The sequence below is a fragment of the Oncorhynchus nerka genome, linkage group LG3 (genome assembly GCF_034236695.1).
Source record: "Oncorhynchus nerka isolate Pitt River linkage group LG3, Oner_Uvic_2.0, whole genome shotgun sequence".
Taxonomy (NCBI): domain Eukaryota; kingdom Metazoa; phylum Chordata; class Actinopteri; order Salmoniformes; family Salmonidae; genus Oncorhynchus; species Oncorhynchus nerka.
The window spans coordinates 28,572,242-28,595,254 of record NC_088398.1 but is presented as its reverse complement, the minus strand read 5'-3'; the positions used below and the strand labels follow the sequence as shown (position 1 = coordinate 28,595,254).

The 23,013-nt window shown below is 42.7% G+C and overlaps 1 protein-coding gene across 1 annotated transcript in view; it reads left to right on the top strand.

The window, feature by feature from the left end:
- Positions 1–23,013, top strand: part of LOC115106241 (plectin-like) — a 138,895-nt gene that overhangs the window by 33,587 nt on the left and 82,295 nt on the right. The window contains 5 exon segments of the mRNA XM_065005601.1: positions 6,593–6,654; positions 14,605–14,694; positions 16,245–16,322; positions 16,524–16,616; positions 19,547–19,713. Coding sequence (XP_064861673.1) covers positions 6,593–6,654; positions 14,605–14,694; positions 16,245–16,322; positions 16,524–16,616; positions 19,547–19,713 — 490 coding nt within the window.

Sequence of the window (23,013 nt, the reverse complement as noted above, 5' to 3'; positions counted from 1 at the left end):
TGAAACAAATGAACTTTACACAGCCTTTAAACGAAACACGGCTTGTAACAAAAATAAATAGGCTTTAACGAAACACGGCTTGTAACAAAAATTAAAACAGTAGCCTACCAAGAAAGTCATTGGTCACTATCTTCCTCCTCCTGTGCACTGAAACCACTGAAATCGTTTTCATTGTCGCTCTCGTCACTTTCATCTGGAGGCAAATACCCCGCTGAGCTCATGCTGCCCCTTCAACACGCAGCAGTCCAGCCTTTCGAAACCCGTTGATGATAGTGGATAGTGGTAAAACCTCTCATTCTCTCAAACAGAGAACCAGTGAACATAAAAGTTCAATCAGGAGAAATGACAGGGATTATCCAGTCACAGAATATTTTAATGACCTAAAACATGACATGTCTACCTTTTTAGATTTTGTGGCATAGAGAAGGTTAAGATATAAATAATACTCTGAATAAAATGGAATGTTTTTGGATTTTCACCCTCCAGACATTATTTCCTAAAGGTCTTAATGATGAAAGGCCTATGTATGTTATGTTGTAAATGTGAACATGAATTATGCCCCTATTTCAGATGACTCTGACGTTTTTCTTACACTGTACCCAATGATTCATGAAAACTTGCTTGGTAGGTCGATGTCCTCATTGTGGTTTTACAGACGTGTTTAATACGTTTCATGTACACACTTTATTCAAATATTTAAGAAATGCATATTGTTATATTTGGAGCACTTATTTGTTTTTCCTTCGCCTCCAACCCCATTCGATGCATCTAACGCTTGTGGGTGGGGCTAGGTCTACATTGGGGTGCTAATTCTTTTTTAAACTCTGAAAACCTTTTACAAATGCCGTGAGGCCGATACGTAAAGCTTATTAAAGATCAGTGATACTATCAAGAGCAGTGTGCGGGTTCCTTCTTCTTTTTTCTCTCTGCTAAGCACATAGAAATCAATGATGTCATATATTAATCCTTTATTTCACATGCTACACTGTCCAAACTCCCCTGTGAGAGGTGATCATATGAATCCTCAATCTTTTTATGTTTAGCCTCCGGCCCTGTCGAGTGTGTGATTATGTGTGCGTTGTTATTACTGTTCTCTTCCCTTCTCGGTCTTGGACTGTACAGTATCATGGTATTTGCTTGCCCTCCTTAATTCCTGTTCTTGCCTAGACGTGTGGAAGTACACAAAGCTACTATTTAAGGTGTGCCTCTCCACAATTTGCTAATTTTGTGAACTTAGTGTTTAAATAAAACTAACACACACATCCTGACAAATCAACTGCTTCATGTTCAAACAAGATGCCTTCATAACCTTAATAACCTCACATTGGAAAGAAAAGTTATTATATATATATATTTTTTTTACATCCTTCTTAACGTTATGTCAGACAGGGTGTGGAAATGAGATGCATACCTCCTACCCTCTTCATTTTTTAGAGGGCTAGGATTTACCAGGGCCTGTTGGTCACACCCTGTGGCATTGGTTTGGGTGTCAGCACCCTACAGGGGTTAGACCTCAGTGAAGGGGACCTTAGTGAAGCCCCAAAATATACAGGACTAGGAACCCTGATGGGTATACTACGAAGCAGACTCAAGGAGCTAGTTATATATTGTCATAGAAGTCAAATAAAAATGTTTGAAAGATCTTGGAATGGTCTACTCTAACTGATTCAATAATCAAAAATGCATATTTTAGTTGAGCTTTTTTAATGAAGCCAGCTTACTTTGTTCATCAAAGTCAGCTGGCTAACTCCTTGATCCTACTTCGTAGTATAACCCCCGTGTTCTTATCTGGGTCTGTCTTCAGTGTATTTAGTGTCTTCCCATGTTATTACGAGGGAAATAGACACCAAAACAAGCCTGCACTGATGTCTTCACTGATATGGTGTCTTACCAGTTCTCTGAATGGTCGTCTCTGGGTTAGAGGCTGATAAAGGACTCATCATCATCAACCGCTGGCTTAAGGATGCTAGCTGGTTGTCGTGGAGTTGTGCTGGAATGTTTCTGTAATGTCTCTGCATGTGAGTGTAGAGTTTGAGGAAATCAGGTCTGTGAGCGTACATGAGTGGTCATGCTGGTGTAGTTAAAGGGAAAACACGCACACACACACACACACACACATACACACACACACACACACACACACACACACTGTTAGGTCTTCAGCAGAGCAGAAGGAATAAGTACTCCTTCACTAATTGTCTAGTTCGAGAATTTACATCTCCTTAGATGAGGGCATAGCTGGTACTGTATAGTCTTGTTGAGGGTTGGGTCATGGCTGATCTCTCTGTGTGTGTGGGTGCCAAAGTAGCCCTTCCTTCAGCCTCCCCCTCTTCCTCATCACACTGAGTAACACCCACAGCTCTCTCAGGAATGCCATGAGTAGGCAATGATTCATATTGGTGTGTGTGTGTGTGTGTGTGTGTTAAAAAGTAATTAGACATCGACGGAGACATTGAACAGGGTTCTAAAATAATATATCAAACCGTAAAACTATGTTGCCTTATTTATTCCGGTGCCATTCTTCGTTATTGCTTATACAGCCATCGCAACGAAGTGGAATGATTCAGGCTGTGTACTGTGCACTCTTGTGTAAACCAAGGTCTGATGACGAGTAAAAGTGTATGCAGGTGGTGTGTTTTATGGCACAACGGGCCTGCTGGCCACCACACCTCGTCCGATCACTCACTCTGTCCCTGCCCACCCTTCCCGCTCACACCAGCCCACACCAATATGACGGGGCAGAGGAAGAGGTGTGGCCGAGCCTTACCCACCACAATGTCCTCCAAACACACAGGCAGGTATCATAGTGTGCAGATCAGCACAAGGACAGGCCCAGACACCATACCCCAAAGGCACAACTTATTGCGAAAGGAGGAGAGGAAGAAAAACACACAACGGGAAGGAAAGGAAATAAGAGCTCATACGGTGATAGAGCGAGAGGAACACATCCTAGGACTGGATCTTAGCCACCCGACTGCACGAGTGAAAGGAGCACTGAGGAATTTTTAAGAGGAACAAGAGCAGGAGAGAGAAACGTGATAAGCTACCGACGGAAACCGCGTGACGACAAAAAGCGGACACAGAGCGCGTTAGAGGGCACGTTTGATTCATTCATTCGGAGTTGAGTGGCATCATGAGCGGTCAGCAACAGAGATACAGGAACTTCTCGACAGATAACAGTGGTGGCAGGGATGGAAGGGACAGGGTGCCCTCAGACGAAAGCTACTACCAGGGGATGCTGAAGTCTACGGACGACAGGAAAGGTACCAGTACGACTGCGTTCACATAGGAAGCTGTTTGGTTCTATATGTACGAGGATGACAGTGGTCACTTAGACAGCGTGTCATAGACACCTAGAATTTCTGTGTCAAATAGGTTCATATGAACAGTTTGCCTCTGATACTGTGGTTCATGTTTGCACAAGGGGAAGAGTTAAAATCCTGGGTGTTTTTTTTTCCTGTGAAAGGAAAAGTTTCACTGCTGTAGTTACAGGTTTGGGCCATTTTCATATCCCTGCACAGACAAGTCTATTCAGAGGTTCAAGTCGGTGCCTGATTGGCTAGTCTGTGAAATAATGAGCCCCTTCATGATGCTAATGTGCATACCAACTGTCAGTGTCAATTTAAATTGAAAGATGACTCTTCCTGGGGTCCAGCAAAATTAAGGCAGTTCATACAATTGTTTAGAAACATTTACAATACATTCACAGATTTCACAACACACTGTGCGCCCTCAGGCCCCTTTAGTGCACTCTCAATTACAGTTTGAGCTTTCTCTAATCATCATCTATGGGGATTCCCCTTCTCTTAAGTGTCAGGATACATTTATATTTAAAAGGAAGTTGTTGTTGCTGTAATGTTTTCTGTTTCTCCAGTGGTCCACATTGTGACCAGGAGTGGACACTCCCACTAATCTAACGCATCAGCCGCTCCCTCCCACCCTATTGGTCAGCGAACCCCATTCACATAATGTGGGGAAGAAATGGAGGGGATGACCTCTCAGCATGTCTATACATTGTTGATACAAGTCCTATAGAATGGACCAAAAAACATTCCTTAACCCAGGACACTTCAACGGTTGAACAAAGAAAAAGGAGCACTCTGTTTCTGCATAGATCTGAAACATTTATTTACGGGACACCGCTTCCGTTTCGGCGTAAACCGCCTTCAAGACTCTAGTGGAGGTGTTTTACGCCGAAACGGGAGCTTGTTTGTGTCCCGTAAATGTATATATTTTTTGTTTTCTTTATTGTCCTGGATAGTCACCCATTGAAATGTCCTGGAGTAAAGATAGTTTTTTGGGGGAATTTCAAGCCCCTCAGTCGGGCACCTGACTCCCTTTTTAGTTTAAGCTGGGCTGAAGCACGTTTGGGTATATACCTTTGTTCTTATTGAATGACATTTTCTTACTTGCTCATTCACTTCTGGTTATGTTATAGAACAGTAGAGTAATAGTCATATGCAAATTGGTTAATGGTCACTTATATATCAAGTGCTGAGAGTAACTCACTCAGGAGGACCTATTAGTTTACCACTTGAAACACTCAAGGAGATGGCTCAGGGTAAAGGAGGTAGGACCTTCGCCCCTTTTACATTTGTGATCACTGTGTTTATCTTTGGCATTGTACAATGGAGTTTAAATAGTTTGTTTTAGCCTGAGTCATGACTGCGGCAGTGTGTATGCTGATTGCAAGCTGGACACTACTGCTGCGCTAACACAAGTATTTGGAATTTACATTAGTTGAATGACCATAGGTCAAGGTGCGGGGTTTGTCCAGGATTATGGGACCTTTGGAAAACGTCCTAAATTTGATTAGTATTTATGCCAGCAATCGACCAATCAGGATTGCTCTTGTATTGTCGCTTTATCGATGAACGACAGAGAATGACAGAGGTCAAAGTTGCGTCAGTCTCCAGGCACACAGAAACACCCGGCGGTTGCCACGGCAACGCGTTTCCATGGCAACGTGTTTTCATAACACAATAGCAACATGGCACACCTTAAAATACTAAAACGTAGCCTGCGGGTCCAGTTTGCGGTCGCAGTGAATCAGCACTGCCTTCAACGTTGTACTTTGGTTCAGCAGGGCGTTGCACTATGCAGTAAACACTCTGCCATTTCCTGGTTGCTAAAACTCTAATAGTTCACCTAATTTCACTTGATGTGACAAAATAAGCTAGTTTTTAGTGTAGAGAATCATTGTACCATCTAAACTTTCTGTGAAATATATTTTCCATAACCATGAATATTGTTGTTTCAGCTGTTTGAAGCTGGTGTACGAAACCAAAAATAAAAGACTCAAAAGCAAAAGTTAAGAATGGGAAGCATAGAAATACAGTTTCTTAGACTTGCTCTCAAGTAGAATGATAGATCTATAACTCACAATTCTATGTGACTTGGTCAGGTCGGCCACTTTAAGGGAAAATTCCCCCCAAAATGCAACTTCAAATTAATAATCTCCAGCACCAACCCAACATCAACATATGTGAAAATGGCCAATTAAAAAAAAAAAAAAATTGTGACGAAGATAAATGTTTCCAATATCATCATTGGTGTGCATCGTGTGATTTTAACCTAGTATGAGTAGTAGGCATTGCCTATCTTCAATGTGACGTATGACTTTCAAAACAGACCAATTGGAATTGCTATTGGATTGGCCATCAGTACTATCTCACGTGATATAACTGATGGGCCCACTTGAAAAAGTGAGCCCAAATACTATATCTCAATGGGACTTCTTTGGTTATTTTTTTTGTATCCGTTATTTAACCAATCTTTCAGTGAAGTGGTCTGGCATGATGAATAACAGTTTGCGATATGCCTCTTGGTCGGGGAGGGTCAGTGTCTACAGTTGGTACGTCTGTGTCTGTGCTCTGCAGTATGTTTTCCAGCACCCCAGGGTAGTGGGGTGTGTCCAGGTATTTGACTGAGGGTGTGTCCATTCCACTCCGTATGCTGAGGCTGAAACCGTATCTATCTCCTAGATGTGGTTGTCTGCCCGTTAAGGCACCGTTGTCTCTACTCTCTGAGAGCTACCGTATCTTGGCAGGTTCAACATGCGCGACCGGGCCCGTTACAGTATGTAGCCTATAGAGACACTGAACACCTGTACACAGTGTAATCCTTCCACTAAGCCTCAGGCCCTGCCTGTAGTCATACCATAGTGAAAAGCATTCGCAGACACAACTAGACGATGACGGTGTATATCTAGGCACCGACTGTGCTTTGATGATTTCTCGTAAGTCAGACATGTTTAGTCCAGACGCTCTGGTAATCATGTCTCACTAGGCAAGACTAACCCCATCCAATGACTTCTCTTTGTCTCGGGGATGTTCAAAACGATGGCGGCATCTGGGATATTTGTACGTTTTTCAGCTCTTGTTGTTCATGTTAAATGTATTTTAAATCCTTTGATCTTCTCCGTATCCCGAATAGCCTGCGACATGTTTTAAATTTTGACCGAGTCTTCTCAACCCCCGTTAGAATACCTCAGCACCTCAATATGACTGTATGTACTCAGAGGGTGTATCAAGTCTTTATTTTCATTTCTTTTTAAACATGTCTGACGTTTGCTCTTTGTTGTGTCTTGCAGATGAACGGGATCGGGTACAGAAAAAGACCTTCACAAAATGGGTGAACAAACACTTGATAAAGGTATGGTAACACACTGCCAGAGTGTTTTTTTTTATGTGCTCAATAACTCAATACCTAACTCACTCTCCCTGTCTTACTTACGTTAATACACTCATCACTGGTACCAATAGTTTATACACAAAGACAATCACATGCACACACACCGACTTATTGTTAACCAACATCAGTTTGATTTCAATAGATTTGTTTCAATTTTGTTTCTGAAGCTTTATTTGAGTTCTCACAATGACTCGTACAACATTTTCAAAATCAGTATTCCTGTGTTATTACCCATTTAAAAAAAAATTTATTTCTTAACTAGGCAAGTCAGTTAAGATCAAATTCTTATTTACAATGATGGAACAGTTGGTTAACTGCCTTGTTCTGGGGCAGAACAACAGATTTTTACCTTGTCATCTCGGGGATTCGATCTAGCAACCTTTCGGTTACTGGCCCAACGCTCTAACCACTAGGCTACCTGCCGCCCCTTCATCAAATATGAATAGCATTCATAAAGCTTCTCAGAGTAGGAGTGCTGGTCTAGGATCAGTTTGACCTTTTACATTGTAATGATTGGCCATGGGGTGACCTGATCCCAGAACAGCACTTCTACTCTGGGACACTTTATGAACACAGGCCCAGATAGTCTTCCTCTGATACAGAAACTATGTTCTCACCTTTTATGTTTACAATAATTATTTTGGTGTAGGGGATATCTGTGTTGGTATGTTAGTAGATATGATATTAGTAGAGCACCATCTCAACCTACTACATCAATACAGTCAGACAGACCAACCCCTTTGGAAGGGCTTCATTGACAGTGACATGCATTGGTCATACACACACACACACACACACACACACACACACACACACACACACACACACACACACACACACACACACACACACACACACACACACACACACACACACACACACAGAGAGAGAGAGAGAAAGGTTACTGGAAATCATGAGTGTTTGGTTTCTAGCTTGGTGTTTTGAGGGAAGGTTTACCCGAAGACCAGTCACTCTTCAACTGAGTGAGTTTGTCAATTGTGCTGTTGTCACCCTTCTCGTTTCACCTACCTCACCACTGCCCCTTCCCTTAGGGCTGAAAACCATGCGGTGCAAACATACTCTGTTCCTGATATAACACACAAGCGAGCAGTCTTTTTCGTTAAGTGTTTTATGTGAGTCCCAGACATCTGGATACGTTTTGCTCTTTGCCTCTGAAGCACCGCATTCTGTTCTGGGCCCAAGGCCCGGTGGCTGCTAGCTGGGCCAACAGTAGCACATGTGCTACACAGACTGACTGCTGGTTCTGGGTGGCTGACTGCCCACCCTTAGCTCTTTGCTAGGCAAGGTCCTTAAGTGCTCCTTACAGGTACTATCAGAGGAATCTGTGTCCCTTGTCATCCCACTGCCATTATGACAAATTGGTATGACAAGATTTGCACCTCGTTTAATGTTCGACGGACTGGGATGACTGTACATTTTTTCCTTAAAAAAAAAAAGTTTAAATGAAGTAGGCTATATATTGACATGAAGTAGACAAATGTTTAATTAAGCGCTTTCTTAGAGAGAACTGTCTTCTTAGAAACCGTTTCATACCATACACAGTATGTGCTGTGCAATGCATTGTTACAGAACTAGCCGAGTCATTCAAATGAAATAGCAACCCGAGCCAGGCTTGAAAAACGTAATGAGAAACATCATGCAGGAGATTTTTAAATATAGCATTTTGCGGTAGAACGAACGTGTTAGTCCGCCTGTGTGATGGCAAGCCGACGTTGAACTAAATGTTTTTCATGCGTTTCCAATGGGCACGTCCCGGGGTGGGCCATGAGGGCTTGTAAACAGGGAGAAGGAATAACTTCCACTCCAGCATAAATCTTGTTGTGTGTCGACAAGGGTGGGAAGACCGAATGGAGGGTTTCTCAACCATTATTCTGTGGTGTCATGTAAAAGGAGAATCCACTGTAAGCTGACATCGTTCTGTCGATGTAATGCCCCAGTCACTTTTAATGAAGTGTACAGACCAGACACTATCACTATTTGCTTATTCAATGACGTGTGATTTTTTTTTATAGGCGTTCAACATTTTATAATAACACATGTGAACCTGAGTTAACTGAAGGACACATCACCTAAAGGGTGTTTTGTAATGGGAAAGTGACGTGGCGGATGAGGTGTTGTCAGGTTCTGTGTTGACTGGCCTAATGGTTTTAACCTTGATTGTCCTCACAATCTGCAGTGCACAATTTGTACCATGACACCAGCTGATCGCGTTGACTCAATCTGAGCTTCTTCAACATGGGCTATTGCGTTTTGATGACAGACAGGGTTTAAACATATGCTGCAGGATTGCAGAGAGAGACTGTTGTAGCTACCATAGAGGAACCAATGAGAGTGAAGCATTTCACACCAACTGCAATTATACTGTATTTATTATGGAGCCCCATTGCCAAGGCAGCAGCTACTCTTCCTGGGGTCCTGCAAAATTAAGGCAGTTATACAATTTTAAAAAACATTACAGTATAATAATTACAGAATTCACAACACTCTGTGTGCCCTCAGGCCCATACTCCCCTGCCACATATCTACAACGCAAAATCCATGTGTACGTGTGTGTATAGTGCGTATGTTATCATGTGTGTGTATGCATGTGTCTGCGCCTATGTTTGTGTTGCTTCACAGTCCCCGCTGTTCCTTATGGTGTATTTTTACCTGATCTTTAAATCATTTTCTACTGCTTGCATCAGTTACCTGATGTGGAATAGAGTTCCATGTAGTCTTGGCTCTATTTAGTACTGTCCGCCTCCCATAGTATGTTCTGGACTTGGGGACTGTGAAGAGACCTCTGGTGGCATGTCTTGTGGGGTATGCATGGGTGTCTGAGCTGTGTGCTAGTATTTTAAACAGACAGCTCGGTACCTTCAGCTTATCAACACCTCTTACAAAAACAAGTAATGAGGAAGTCAATCTCTCCTCTACTTTGAGCTGTGAGAGATTGACATGCATGTCATTAATGTTAGCTTTCTGTGTACTTTTAAGGGCCAGCCGTGCTGCCCTGTTCTGAGCCAACCACAATTTTCCCAAGTCCCTCTTTGTGGCACCTGACCACACGAATGAACAGTAGTCCAGGTGCAACAAAACCAGGGCCTGTAGGACCTGCCTTGTTGATAGTGATGTTAAGAAGGCAGAGCATCACTTTATTATGGACAGACTTTCCCCCATCTTAGCTACTGTTGTATCAATATGTTTTGACCATGACAGTTTATATTCCAGGGTTACTCCAAGCTCCTCAACTTGATCAATTTCCACATTGTTCATTACAAGATGTTGTTGAGGTTTAGGTTTTAGTGAATGACTTGTCCCAAATACAATGCTTTTAGTTTTGGAAACATTTAGTACCAACTTATTCCTTGCTACCCATTCCGAGACTAACCTCAGCTCTTTGTTAACCTGTTGCTTCTACTCGGGACGCTTGCGTCCCAACTAGAGCTCTGGAAATGCAAATGCGCTACGCTAAATGCTAATAGTATTAGTTAAAACTCAAAAGTTCATTAAAATACACATGCAGGGTATCGAATTAAAGCTACACTCGTTGTGAATCCAGGCAACAAGTCAGATTTTTAAAATGCTTTTCGGCGAAAGCATGAGAAGCTATTATCTGATAGCATGCAACACCCCAAAAGACCCACAGGGGACGTAAACAAAATAATTAGCATTTCGGCGTTACACAAACCGCACAATAAAATAGAAAACATTCATTACCTTTCACCATCTTCTTTGTTGGCACTCCTAGATGTCCCATAAACACTATTTGGGTCTTTATTTCGATTAAATCGGTCCATATAAAGCCTAGATATCGTTATATGTAGACTGTGTGATAAACGAAAAAACATTGTTTCAAAACGTAACGTCATTTTTTTAAAATTCAAAAAGTCGACGATAAACTTTCACAAAACACTTCGAAATACGTTTGTAATGCAACTTTAGGTATTAGTAAACGTTAATAAGCGATAAAATTCATCAGGAGGCGATGTAAAGATCATTAGCTGTCCGTCTGGAAAAATGTCCGGCTAGAAACTCAACGAAAATATCCGGTCCTAGACCGGATTAGATACGGTGTCCTGCATGTGTTTGACCAAGAAAAAACTCGAAGGGAAATGACAAGACTCTAGACACCGTGTGGAAGCTGTAGGTACTGCAACCTCAGTCAATTAATTGTGGTTCACCTTTATCAATGGGATCAAGTAGCGCATGGATATATTTTCCCATTTTCAGTGATCAGTTTTTCCTGTGCTTTTCGATGTAAATGCCGTTCTGGTAAAGCCACAGCAGTGATTTAACCAGTTTTTTAAACGTCTGAGTGTTTTCTATCCACACAGACTAAGAAAATGCATATACTATATTCCTGGCATGAGTAGCAGGGCGCTGAAATGTTGCGCGATTTTTAACAGAATGTTCAAAAAAGTAGAGGGTCGACTGAAGAGGTTAAGCATTTCAGTCATTTCAGTCGCTGTAGTAGCTCACTCATGTATAGTGTTGAGTCATCCGCATACAGAGACATACTGGCCTTACTCAAAGCCAGTGGCATGTCGTTAGTAAATATTGAAAAAAGTAAGGGGCCTAAACAGCTACCCTGGAGAATTCCTGCTTCTACCGGGATTATGTTTGAGAGGCTTCCATTAAAGAACACCCTGTGTGTTCTGTTAGACAAGTAACGATTTACCCACATTATAGCAGGGGGTGTAAAGCCATAACACACAAGTTTTTCCAGCAGCAGACTATGATCGATAATGTCGAAAGCTGCACTGAAGTCTAACAAGACTGCCCATACAATCGTTTTATCATCCATTTCTTTCAGCCACTCATCAGTCGTTTGTGTAAGTGCCGTGCTTATTGAGTGTCCTTCCCTACATGCGTGCTGAAAGTCTGTTGTCAATTTGTTTACTGTCAAATAGCATTGTATCTGGTCAAACACAATTTTTTTCTAGAAGTTTACTACGGGTTGGTAACAAATCAAATCAAATTTATTTATATAGCCCTTCGTACATCAGCTGATATCTCAAAGTGCTGTACAGAAACCCAGCCTAAAACCCCAAACAGCAAGCAATGCAGGTGTAAAAGCACGGTGGCTAGGAAAAACTCCCTAGAAAGGCCAAAACCTAGGAAGAAACCTAGAGAGGAACCAGGCTATGTGGGGTGGCCAGTCCTCTTCTGGCTGTGCCGGGTAGAGATTATAACAGAACATGGCCAAGATGTTCAAATGTTCATAAATGACCAGCATGGTCGAATAATAATAAGGCAGAACAGTTGAAACTGGAGCAGCAGCACAGTCAGGTGGACTTGGGACAGCAAGGAGTCATCATGTCAGGTAGTCCTGGGGCACGGTCCTAGGGCTCAGGTCCTCCGAGAGAGAGAAAAAAAGAGAGAATTAGAGAGAGCATATGTGGGGTGGCCAGTCCTCTTCTGGCTGATTGGTCGACTATTTGAGCCAGTAAAGGGGGCTTTACAATTCTTTGGTAGCGGAATGACTTTAGCTTCCCTCCAGGCCATGAGTGCACACACTTTCTAGTAGGCTTAAATTGAAGATGTGGCAATATCGTCCCCTATTATCCTCAGTCATTTTCCATCCAGATTGTCAGACCCCGGTGGCGTGTCAATGTTGATAGACAACAATAATTTTTCCAACAATAATTCTGGGACTGTAGAATGCCTTAGAATTTAAGTTGAATATTGACTGATTTTGAGGTAATTTGGCCTATAGTCACAAACTGTCATATTGTAGCCCCAAGCAGTTGAACTGAATAGAAACACTTGAATGTTATGCGATCTTGTCCCATCAGTTCCAGACATACAACTTGTATAATGTTGTTGAAGATGGAGACTCTTCGTTGAAGTTGGACAATCTTACGTGATTAATGTGTTAACAGTGGTCCCTAGTGGCCATCAACCCTCACTGCATTTAAAACCTCCATGGATGGAGTGTGTACGCCACAGGTGGGCAGGAGTGAGTTACTGTGTTCACACACAGGGTTATATAACTACTTATAACACACAGTATTACATAAGTACTCACCATTTACCAGATGCCAGTAATAAATCAAGGTAGTGAGTGTTACAACTTGCAGGGACGAGACTTGCATACATACCTGTGTGAGGCCAGTACATGTTTTTCACAAGATCAAACACACTGACACAGTAGAACAGCATTACATGCAATCTCCCAATATTAACCATGTGTTTAAGCACTAATATTAGGAACTATTTTGACCACACTCTTTTATTCTATTCATCTAACTTTTTTCAGTTTCTTTCATCCTTTTTAATAATTTTATATCATCTCAGGCTCATTTATTTGATTTTATTGATTTAATCTTTATTTAACTAGGCAAGTCAGTTAAGAACAAATTCTTGTTTACAATGACGGCCTACCAAATGGCAAAAGGACTCCTGCGAGGACGGGGGCTGGGATTAAAGATTTCATAAACATTTTATAAAAATATAGGACAAAACACACATCACGGCAAGAAAGACTACACAACACTACATAGAGACCTAAGATGACGACATAGCATGGTAGCAACACAACATGGTAGCAGCACAAAGGAGGGTACAAACATTATTGGGCACTGACAACAGCACAAAGGGCAAGAAGGTAGAGACAACAATACATCACGCAAAGCAGCCACAACTGCCAGTAAGAGTGTCCATGATTGAGTCTTTGAATGAAGAGATTGAGAGAAAACTGTCCAGTTTCAGGGGTTTGTTGCCCCTCGTTCGTCGCCAGCTGCAGCGAACTGGAAAGACGAGCGACCCGGGGATGTGTGTGCTTTGGGGACCTTTAACGGAACGTGACTCATGATCATATTCTCTTCCTCTTTCTGTCATTCTCCCTCTCTATTTCCTTGTTCTCTCCATCTCATCCCCCGTCCGCGCTTCCTCCTCCGTCCAGCTTGGGGCAGCAGAGGTAGGTGCCGGCAAGCCCCAGCAGGAGGGCACTGTATGTGGGACACATTCTGATGAGCATGTAGCGCACCTGAACACTATCCACTCCCCACACCTTTGCCATCACTGTGAAAGTATGAGGAATTACGCTGACGCTGTCACACAGAAATAGGCCTATGCCTTGTGGACCGTGGGCCAAACCCTAACTTGAGATATGTGCGAGTAACTAGGGCTTGGTCACGTAAATCACGCGCTTATGCCAATGGGAGGTTTGTCCAGGTTACGTGCACAGACCTCAAGTGTTAGGACTATGTGTTGCACAATGAAGTACATACTTTTGAGGCATGCAGTCCCTTCGCATTTTGGATGAAAACTACTTTTAAATCCTTCAGTTTCAGTCGTTTCCTACGCTCCGCTTCGTAAGCTTTCACCCTCTTCTGCTCACGATGACCGTTATCTTTCTTACTGGAATTGATTATAGCATGTGCCCAGTCCCAAGACTCACTGGACTATCTGTTTTCATTTGCACGTATCCGTTTGCCTACGTTCGTACTGTTTACTTAGTTGTTTTTGACTGTCATTTTATTTTATTTTATGAAGAACCCCTGACTTCCATCCATCATCTCTCAGTAGATCTGGCAGCTGCCACAGGTGTCTTGGGTGTCCAACGCAGGCCGATTGGTTGCCTGCAGCCGTGCATTCCTGTCCTTTGTACAGATGTACTGGCGGAGAGCGAGAGCTGCAGGCTCCTAGCCTGAGCTGTGTAGACTGATTGAGAGGAGCTTGAACATTTTGTATAATTTTATACAGGAAGGATTGGTTATTCTTTCCAAGGTTTACTGTAAGAGGATGATCCCCCATGTCTAGGTGCCCTGTCAACAGACTCATAACCAGACCCGGAATATTAAAATGTTATTACACAAATACAATGCATAGTTTGTAGGTATTTTGTCTTAGGTGTTGCACAAAGAAAATACATTGTGATGACAACCTTCTCTTTGTGTTCCACAGTCACAGAGTCAGGTGACTGATCTGTATGAAGACCTGAGAGATGGACACAACCTGATCTCCCTCCTGGAGGTCCTCTCTGGGGAGACACTGGTGAGTACTGCTGACTTCTGATTGGCGAATGGACTGGCCTGTACCTCTGATCCCGACTTCTGATTGGCAAATGGACTGACCTCTGCATCTGTAACGGACCTCGATCCAAACCCCCCACGCTGAACCAAGGCCTGACCCTAAGTAACAAAAGTCTAGCCCTTATTTATACCTCCCTCTCATTCCAGTCGCTGGAAATATGAACTATTTGTAGTTGTTTAGATTTTTTAAAACAAGTCAGTAAGTCAACACTGGACGCTTGCACATTATGATGATGCGTTCTAGGTTACTGCAGATCTCTCGGATAGCCTTGCACTCTGTCTCTGCTACAGTAGCTCATCGCTCTGCTGGTCTCTGCTCATCTACCAGACGCCTCCATGGCCCTAACACAATAACCCCACTTTGGCTTCTCTTTTTGTACTGTGTGCTCCTGTCTGACCTTTCTCTGGTTCTCCTTTTCTCCCCCCCCTCCTCATGTCCCCCTCTTTACCCCCCCTACACTTTCCCCCCTTTCCTGTATGCTGACCTTTGGCCGATGCCTCCTCTCTTTGCACTGCTCTTTGCTGGAGCTAGGCAAGGGAGAGAGACGTGGTCAGGAACTTGCGGTTGGTGAGTGGGGTTTTCTATAACTCGGCCGCCATTTTCTTCTTCTACTTCATGTGGCTTAAGTCATCCGTTACCCAGTGGCTCAGCTGTGCATGATGTCACTTCCTGTGCGTATGATTCCATTAATTATTTTTCCTTTGGCCGTCACTTATTTATCATTGACAAGCTTGCAAAGACTGAGGTGCATTAACCATTTCGCTGCTGGCTATAAACAAAAAACCCTCGTATATTGATAGGTGCCATGGCTGAATGAAGGAAGGGCATGATTGTCTAACTACTTCATTGACTCCAGTCATTGACCCTATAACACTACTTAAGCATTGGAAATGATCCATTTGAAAATAGCTTTATTGTTTCTGTTTCTCTCAATTACTAATGCTTATTGCATAGCACAAATACAGTATTCTTTGGAAGTGGAAGTCTTCGATTCATTGTTCTCCCGTCAGAACACATGACTGAAGTGGTGACACAATTCAAAACCATCCAAAGATTCCTGTACCTAATAGCTAATCATGGTATTGGCTCAGCCTCTTTCACTCCAAATATATATCCTATTTACCTCTGTGTTTGTCTTTCGAAGCTGAAGAACAGGTAGGTACACTAATGAATGATGTCATTAATGTGGTTTTACAATGAGGGAAGTTGTACTTGGAGATCTGTGAGATGCATCAGTTATTCGTCGTATTCTTTGTCATTCACCTTTTTCTTTTGGAGGAAAACCATGTGTACTCTTGTCATTGAGTCTACAATTTTAGTTCCCAATTTCTCTTTTCCCGTTTTATTGGATATTGTCGTAGCTGCATCACATTTTTCTCTTCCGACGTAGTCTCATTTCTCGAAAGCCTCTTCGAAGGTAGCATTAACTCCTGTCCAGTCTGTTTCTAACCCCTCTCTTTCTCTCTCTCGCTCTCTCTCTCGCTCTCTCTCTCGCTCCTCTCTCTCTCCAGCCCAGAGAGAAAGGCCGCATGAGATTCCACAAGCTGCAGAATGTACAGATTGCACTGGACTTCCTCAAACACCGACAGGTAAGAGAAACAGCAATTGAAATGTAATAATGGAAATGATGTAACAAATGATTTGCCATCTTGTACTGTATTAAGATGACTTACTGTAAGTGACATGACTGAGGACTATCTCAATGCATTGGAACAGGGTAATAATGTATCTACTATGATGTGAACTACTATAATTGTTAAGTCTCGCTCTTCTCTGTCGTCCAATCACAGGTCAAGCTGGTGAACATCAGAAACGATGACATCGCGGATGGCAACCCCAAGCTGACCCTTGGGCTGATATGGACCATCATCCTTCACTTCCAGGTGTCCTACTCTGTCAGTGTTGTGTTCCATTACCATATAGCTCCTCATCCTCCTACCTCCTTGGCTCTGATCCAAGCCAATCAGTAACAATCACAAATTGAACTCAATCCAATCACCTGTAATCCATTATCTCAATCATTCGAGATGTTACCACATCGCTTTCATAAAATCACATTGCTATCAAATCTGTTATCAAATTATTCTCAAATATATTTCAATCGTAGTATTATTACAGTTGAATAATTATAATTATTTAACAGATTAAACTCCACCCTCTTCATAGTAGGCTAATGTACTATAGGCCATGCTAACCCTTCCTGATAATTAATGATCATGCTTTAATTTAGTTCTTTTGAAACATGGAAAGAATAAGGAAGTGATCTTATGATGTAGCTTTCCCTACCACTTAAATAGCCTTAACATACTGATGAAGTGTTGCAATACAATAGCATCAGTGTGTGTGTGTGTGTGTGTGTGTGTGTGTGTGTGTGTGTGTGTGTGTGTGTGTGTGTGTGTGTGTGTGTGTGTGTGTGTGTGTGTGTGTGTGTGAATCACTCTCCCCATGCTTCCCAAGGGAAAGGAGTGGCATAACTTTGACCCACTGGACAAAAAACTGGTTGAATCAATGTTTTTTCCACATATTTTCAACCCCCAAAAATCTGTTATGCCGTTGAATCAACGTGGAAAACTTAATTGGATTTGCAGAAAGTCATCAACGTAAGGGAATTTAGTCTTTTTTTCAGAGGTGGAAAAAGTACCCAATTGTCCTACTTGAGTAAAAGTATAGATACCTTAATAGAAAGTTACTCAAGTAAAAGTGGAAGTCATCCGTTAAAATACAACTTTAGTAAAAGTCTAAAAGTATTTAGTTTTAAATATACTTAAGTATCAATAGTAAATGTAATTGCTAAAATATACTTAAGTATCAAAAGTAGAAGTCATATACAATTCCTTATATTAAGCAAAGCAGACGGCACCATTTTCTTGTTTTTAAAATGTGTGGACAGCCAGGGGCTCACTCCCACACTCAGACATTATTTACAAAAGATGCATTTGTGTTTAGTGAGTCTGCCAGATCAGAGGCAGAAGGGATGACCAGGTGTTCTCTTGATAAGTGCTTGAATTGGACCATTTTCCTGTCCTGCTAACTAAGCATTCATAATGTAACTAGTACTTTTTGTTGTCAGGGAAAATGTATAAAGTAAAAAGTACAATATTTTTTGATAGGAATGTAGTGAAGTAAAAGTTGTCAAAAATATAAATAGTAAAGCACAGATACCCCCAAAATGACTTAAGTATTTTTACTTAAGTACTTTACACCACTGCTTTTTTTTAAACAAAATCGAATGACGTGGTGACATTTTTTGTTGATTTCACAATAGTTGACAACAATTGTAAATCAACACTAGACGTTGAACTGACCTCTGTGCCCAGTCTTACTGAACAATTTCAATAATAATTTCAAATACTTTAGCTAAACTTGATCAAATTTGCCTGGCTTAAAGGAACCAATACAATAGTCAAACCCTGCCCATCCGGCACCCCGGGTGGGCTTAAGTAAACATGAAAAGTATTTGAAAGATGTCAAATAGTATTTGAACCCAGGTCTGTGAGGGACCCATGTTCCGATGAAGGCAGAGGAAATAAAAGAACATTGTGTCCTGCAAACTATTCCCCACGGTAACATTGACTATGGGTTCCATTAAGCCAGGCTAAAGTATTTGAAATGATTTCAAATAGTATTTGAAACCAGGTCTGATACCTCCCTTACTTGCTATGTTATGCTGTAAAACCTTTGTGAAATAACACATGGGCTTTCTATAACACGACATTATTTGATTAAAGAAGGCGTGGCACTGCCAGTTAAGATGGAGCAGTAAGCCCAAGTGGCAGCCATGGTTGAGCAGGGCACAGGAAGAGATGTTGGTTCTGCAGTCAGACTGGTGTAATACCCACTGGGCACAGACATCAGTTCAACTTCTAGTTTTGATTTACATTTTCATTGGTTTACTGCACTCCGTGTACTGCGTTGGCTAGAGAGGCATATTTCTCAGAAGGAGGGGGGGGGGGGACAGCAGGGCCGAAGCCTGGTGAGTCATCATAGGCATTCTACTCTTCTTTAGAGGGGAGAGGTTTAGGGTGGGGCCATCGAGGGGTGGATTGGATCCCGAGGAGAACACACAGACACACACACTTACAGTATACCCACACACACCGACTACAGAAAGAGACCAGTAGGCAGAGATTTTGGTAATTGAGCGGTCTTTTTGGCAAGAACAGAGAGTACCCTCTGAGCCTCTGGCGACTGTGACTCATTTCATCTCCCTTCCGGCCCAAATAAAAAGATAATAAAAAAAAACAGTCCTGCCACATTAGCCAATAGTGCTTAAGTTGTGTCTGGAGACCCAAAGCAGGAGCAGTCTCCACTGGACATTCCTCCCACCTACCCAATGACCTAGGAATTGAGATCTAGTTGGCGGTTCCCTTTGATGTCACATATGTACTATTGATGACAGGATTTGCCTCCCCTGGCTGAAAAACACAGTTTTTTTCTTGTTTTCCACCACAGATCATTGAGGGGGACAAACCTGATTCAGATTGAGCCAGAATATCATATGATTGAATCAAACCCCATCCTTACAATGCATCATCGATTTTTCTCAAATAGATTATATCTTTATTGTTTCCAACTATCTCCTTCTGCCACCATGACAAGCAGGGTTTGGGGTCAATTCCATATCAATACAGTCGATCCAGGAAGTGAACTGAAACTCCGTTTTCTATTCCAAATCTCGTCACTGAGAAGGCATTTTCATCCAATTTTAGTTAACTTCCTGCATTGACCAAAATGTAAATGGAATTGACCCCAACCCTGGTGGCGTGTGGCCTCCTCCCCTGTCTAACCCCCGGTATCTGTCCTCCCCTGTTAGATCTCGGACATCCAGGTGAATGGCCAATCAGACGACATGTCGGCCAAGGAGAAGCTGCTGATGTGGTCCCAGCGCATGGTGGATGGCTACCAGGGCATCCGCTGTGACAACTTCACCACCAGCTGGAGGGACGGCAAGCTCTTCAGCGCCGTCATCCACAAACACCAGTACGTGGTCCTCTGTAGCTCAGTTGGTAGAAACATGCTGCTTGTAATGCCAGGATACTGGGTTCGATTCCCGGGACAACCTGTATGGAAAATGTTTGATTGGAAAAAGGGTCTGCTAAATGGCATATATTTTTTATTATTTTTAGTATATTACTTTGGCGGTCGACCCCTCAAGCCACAATACGTAGTGTAACATTTACAGTATTTCATCTCTGTACCCAGAACCAAACAAGAGACTATATACTGCACCTAATGTTCAGATACTGGCCAACATCTTTGGATTTTAGCCTCAGAATGTTACACGCAAGCCCCGCTGTCGCCCCAAAATGTAACCTCACCTCCAGCCATTCTTTAAAGGTGAGATTAACTCCAAAAATAGTACCCAAATGTACCCCTCAGTAGACTGTACACACTCATGCTCTTACCCACAGTAAGTGGCACTGATAGGTGTTAATATGTCTTGTCCTAGCGTCTCCGGTAGTGCTAAGCTGTATGCAACGGGGTTGTCGTGACACATCACCGCACATTCGTTTTATTCGATGTGAAGCAGATGGGGCAGGAATGGAACATATTGTCAAATGTCAAATTGTAGTGTGTGCCATTGTTGGTTCTGACTAGTCCTTCAAATGATTATTATTATTATTATTTTATCATACATTAGGTCATATATAGGTACAATCATTGGTAGGTATGCTTGGTAGAAGAGCTGTTTCAAATGTACAATATATATAGCTAGCTGCTTGACCATTCGTATCTAAATGACCAAGTAATTCATTGTAGTATTTTTCTCTTTTACACCATGTGTCCAAATCCCTCCCCATCCACCCCAGGCAATATTTATTTTATTTATTTATTTCCTTTGCATCCTCGTGTTGATGCTCACATCATATATAATATGTACCATATATACAAAAGTATGTGGACACCTCGTCAAATTAGTGGATTTGGCTATTTCAATCATACCCGTTGCAGACAGGTGTGTAAAATCACTCGCACACCCATGCAATCTCCATAGACAAACATTGGCAGTAGAATGGCCTTACTGAAGAGTTCAGTGACTTTCAACCTGGTACTGTCATATGATGCCACCTTTCCAACAGGTCAGTTCGTCAAATTTCTGCCCTGCTAGAGTTGCCCCGGTCAATTGTAAGTGCTTTTATTGTGAAGTAGAAACGTCTAGGAGCAACAACGGCTCAGCCGTAAAGTGGTAGGCCACACAAGCTCACAGAACAGGACCGTGGGGGGTGCTAAAGCGTGTAGCATGTAAAAATTGCCTGTCCTCAGTTTCAGCACTATCTACGAAGTTCTAAACTGCCACTGGAAGCAACGTCAGCACAAGAACTGTTTGTCGGGACCATCATGAAATGGGTTTCCATGGCCAAGCAGCCGCACACAAGCCTAAGATCACCATGTACGATGCCAAGCATCGCCACCAAGCTCGCCACCATTGAACTCTGGAGCAGTGGAAACACGTTCTTTGGAGTGATGAATCACGCTTCACCATCTGGCAGCCCGGGGGACGAATCTGGGTTTGGCGGATGCCAGGAGAACGCTACCTGCCCCAATGCATAGTGTCAACTGTAAAGTTTGGTGGAGGAGGAATAATGGTCTGGGGCTGTTTTTCATGGTTCGGCTAGGCCCCTTAGTTCCAGTGAAGGTAAATCTTAAGGCTACAGCTTCCAACTTTGTGGCAACAGTTTGGGGAAGGCCCTTTCTTGTTTCAGCATGACAATTCCCCGGTGCACAAAGCGAGGTCCATACAGAAATGGTTCGTCGAGATCGGTATGGAAGAACTTGACTGGCCTACACAGAGCCATGACCTCAACCCAATTGAACACCTTTGGGATGAATTGGAATGCCGACTGTGAGCCAGGCCTAATCGCCCAACATCAGTGCCCGACCTCACTAATGCTCTTGTGGCTGGATGGAAGCAAGTCCCTGCACCAACGTTCCAAAATCTAGTGGAAAGCCTTCCCAGAAGAGTGGAGGCTGTTATAGCAGCAAAGGGGGGGACCAAGGGGGACCAATATTAATGTCCATGATTTTGGAATGAGCTGTCCAACGAGACGGTGTCCACATCATTTTAGTCATGTAGTGTATATGAGTACAAATGTAGACTATCAGGTACATAATCAATCAGACACGGCTTTCAGTTTTGACAAGCGAGAGATAAGTTTTCCATGTCTTATAAAAGAAGGTTGTGTATCCACTTCGTGTTTTATTTCTCAGTTCTGACTTGTCCTGAGGTAAATTACATTTTTACATCTAACTCTGTAGTTGTTCAATCTCCTCTCCTGGCCGTACTTGATCGTACAGGTTTCAGGCAGCTCTAATAAGACATTTATTTGAACCTGTCATTGCCCTGGGCTTGGAATACCACAGGTGGGTGTTGTCTCAGATGGATACAGGTACTGGCACTGATTTGAGCACTTACTGTATATGCTGTTATTATTACGTTATTAGACTCACTAATGCCCATTCAGATGGAGAGGGTGCTGTCTGAGGCACCTGGGTGGTGTAGAATTGGGAAAGATGGTGTTTGTTTACTTGTCCCTTTCATAAGAATCTATTGGGAGCCTTGGACAAGAGGAGTGACCAGTTGAGTTCTCAGTGAATCACTCCTTCTGTTAAATATTACAATGGCCTTAGAGCTGCTTTAGTCTCTAATGAAGCATACAGTTACGTATATAGACATGAATATGAGAGCTGCCCTGTGAGTGGAGACATGTCTGTGGTCTCTCAAAGTGGGAGGCGGAGTCCTAAAAAGCCACAGAGACGGGGCTCATTATCTGTAAATAACAGGGGTCTTCCAGCACCTAACATGTAATGAAAGCAGCACCCTGCACATCCCCAGGGAGTCTGAATGAAACATGAGCGCGACTGAAAAAGAGGGCCATGTGGTGAGGGGAAACTTGGGTGAATACCCAGCCAGGCGTGGCACAAAAGGAAGGAAGAAAGAGAGGCCCACGGGGCAGGTTCAATCAAAGCTGTGCGTGTACCTGCAAAGTTCAGCTACACCCTGCTCCCTCTAACAGAGAGCGAGAGAGAACACTTTTTTTTTTTTTTTTACGGTTTTGAGTGTCACCTAAGGCAGTCTATTTAGTAGCTTATTTTCATAAAGAGAGAGGTGTGTCACTGTAACACTCCTACTCAAACGACGAACACTGCAGAGTTACTTTTTGCACAGCCTGCAGTCTGCACTATCCGCCAATTTGCGGCCCTTATTTGGAGGTTTGAATGTTGTTGTCACGCTGGGAACTAAGGACCTAACTGGTGAAAGTTACAGTTGATATCGGGGGA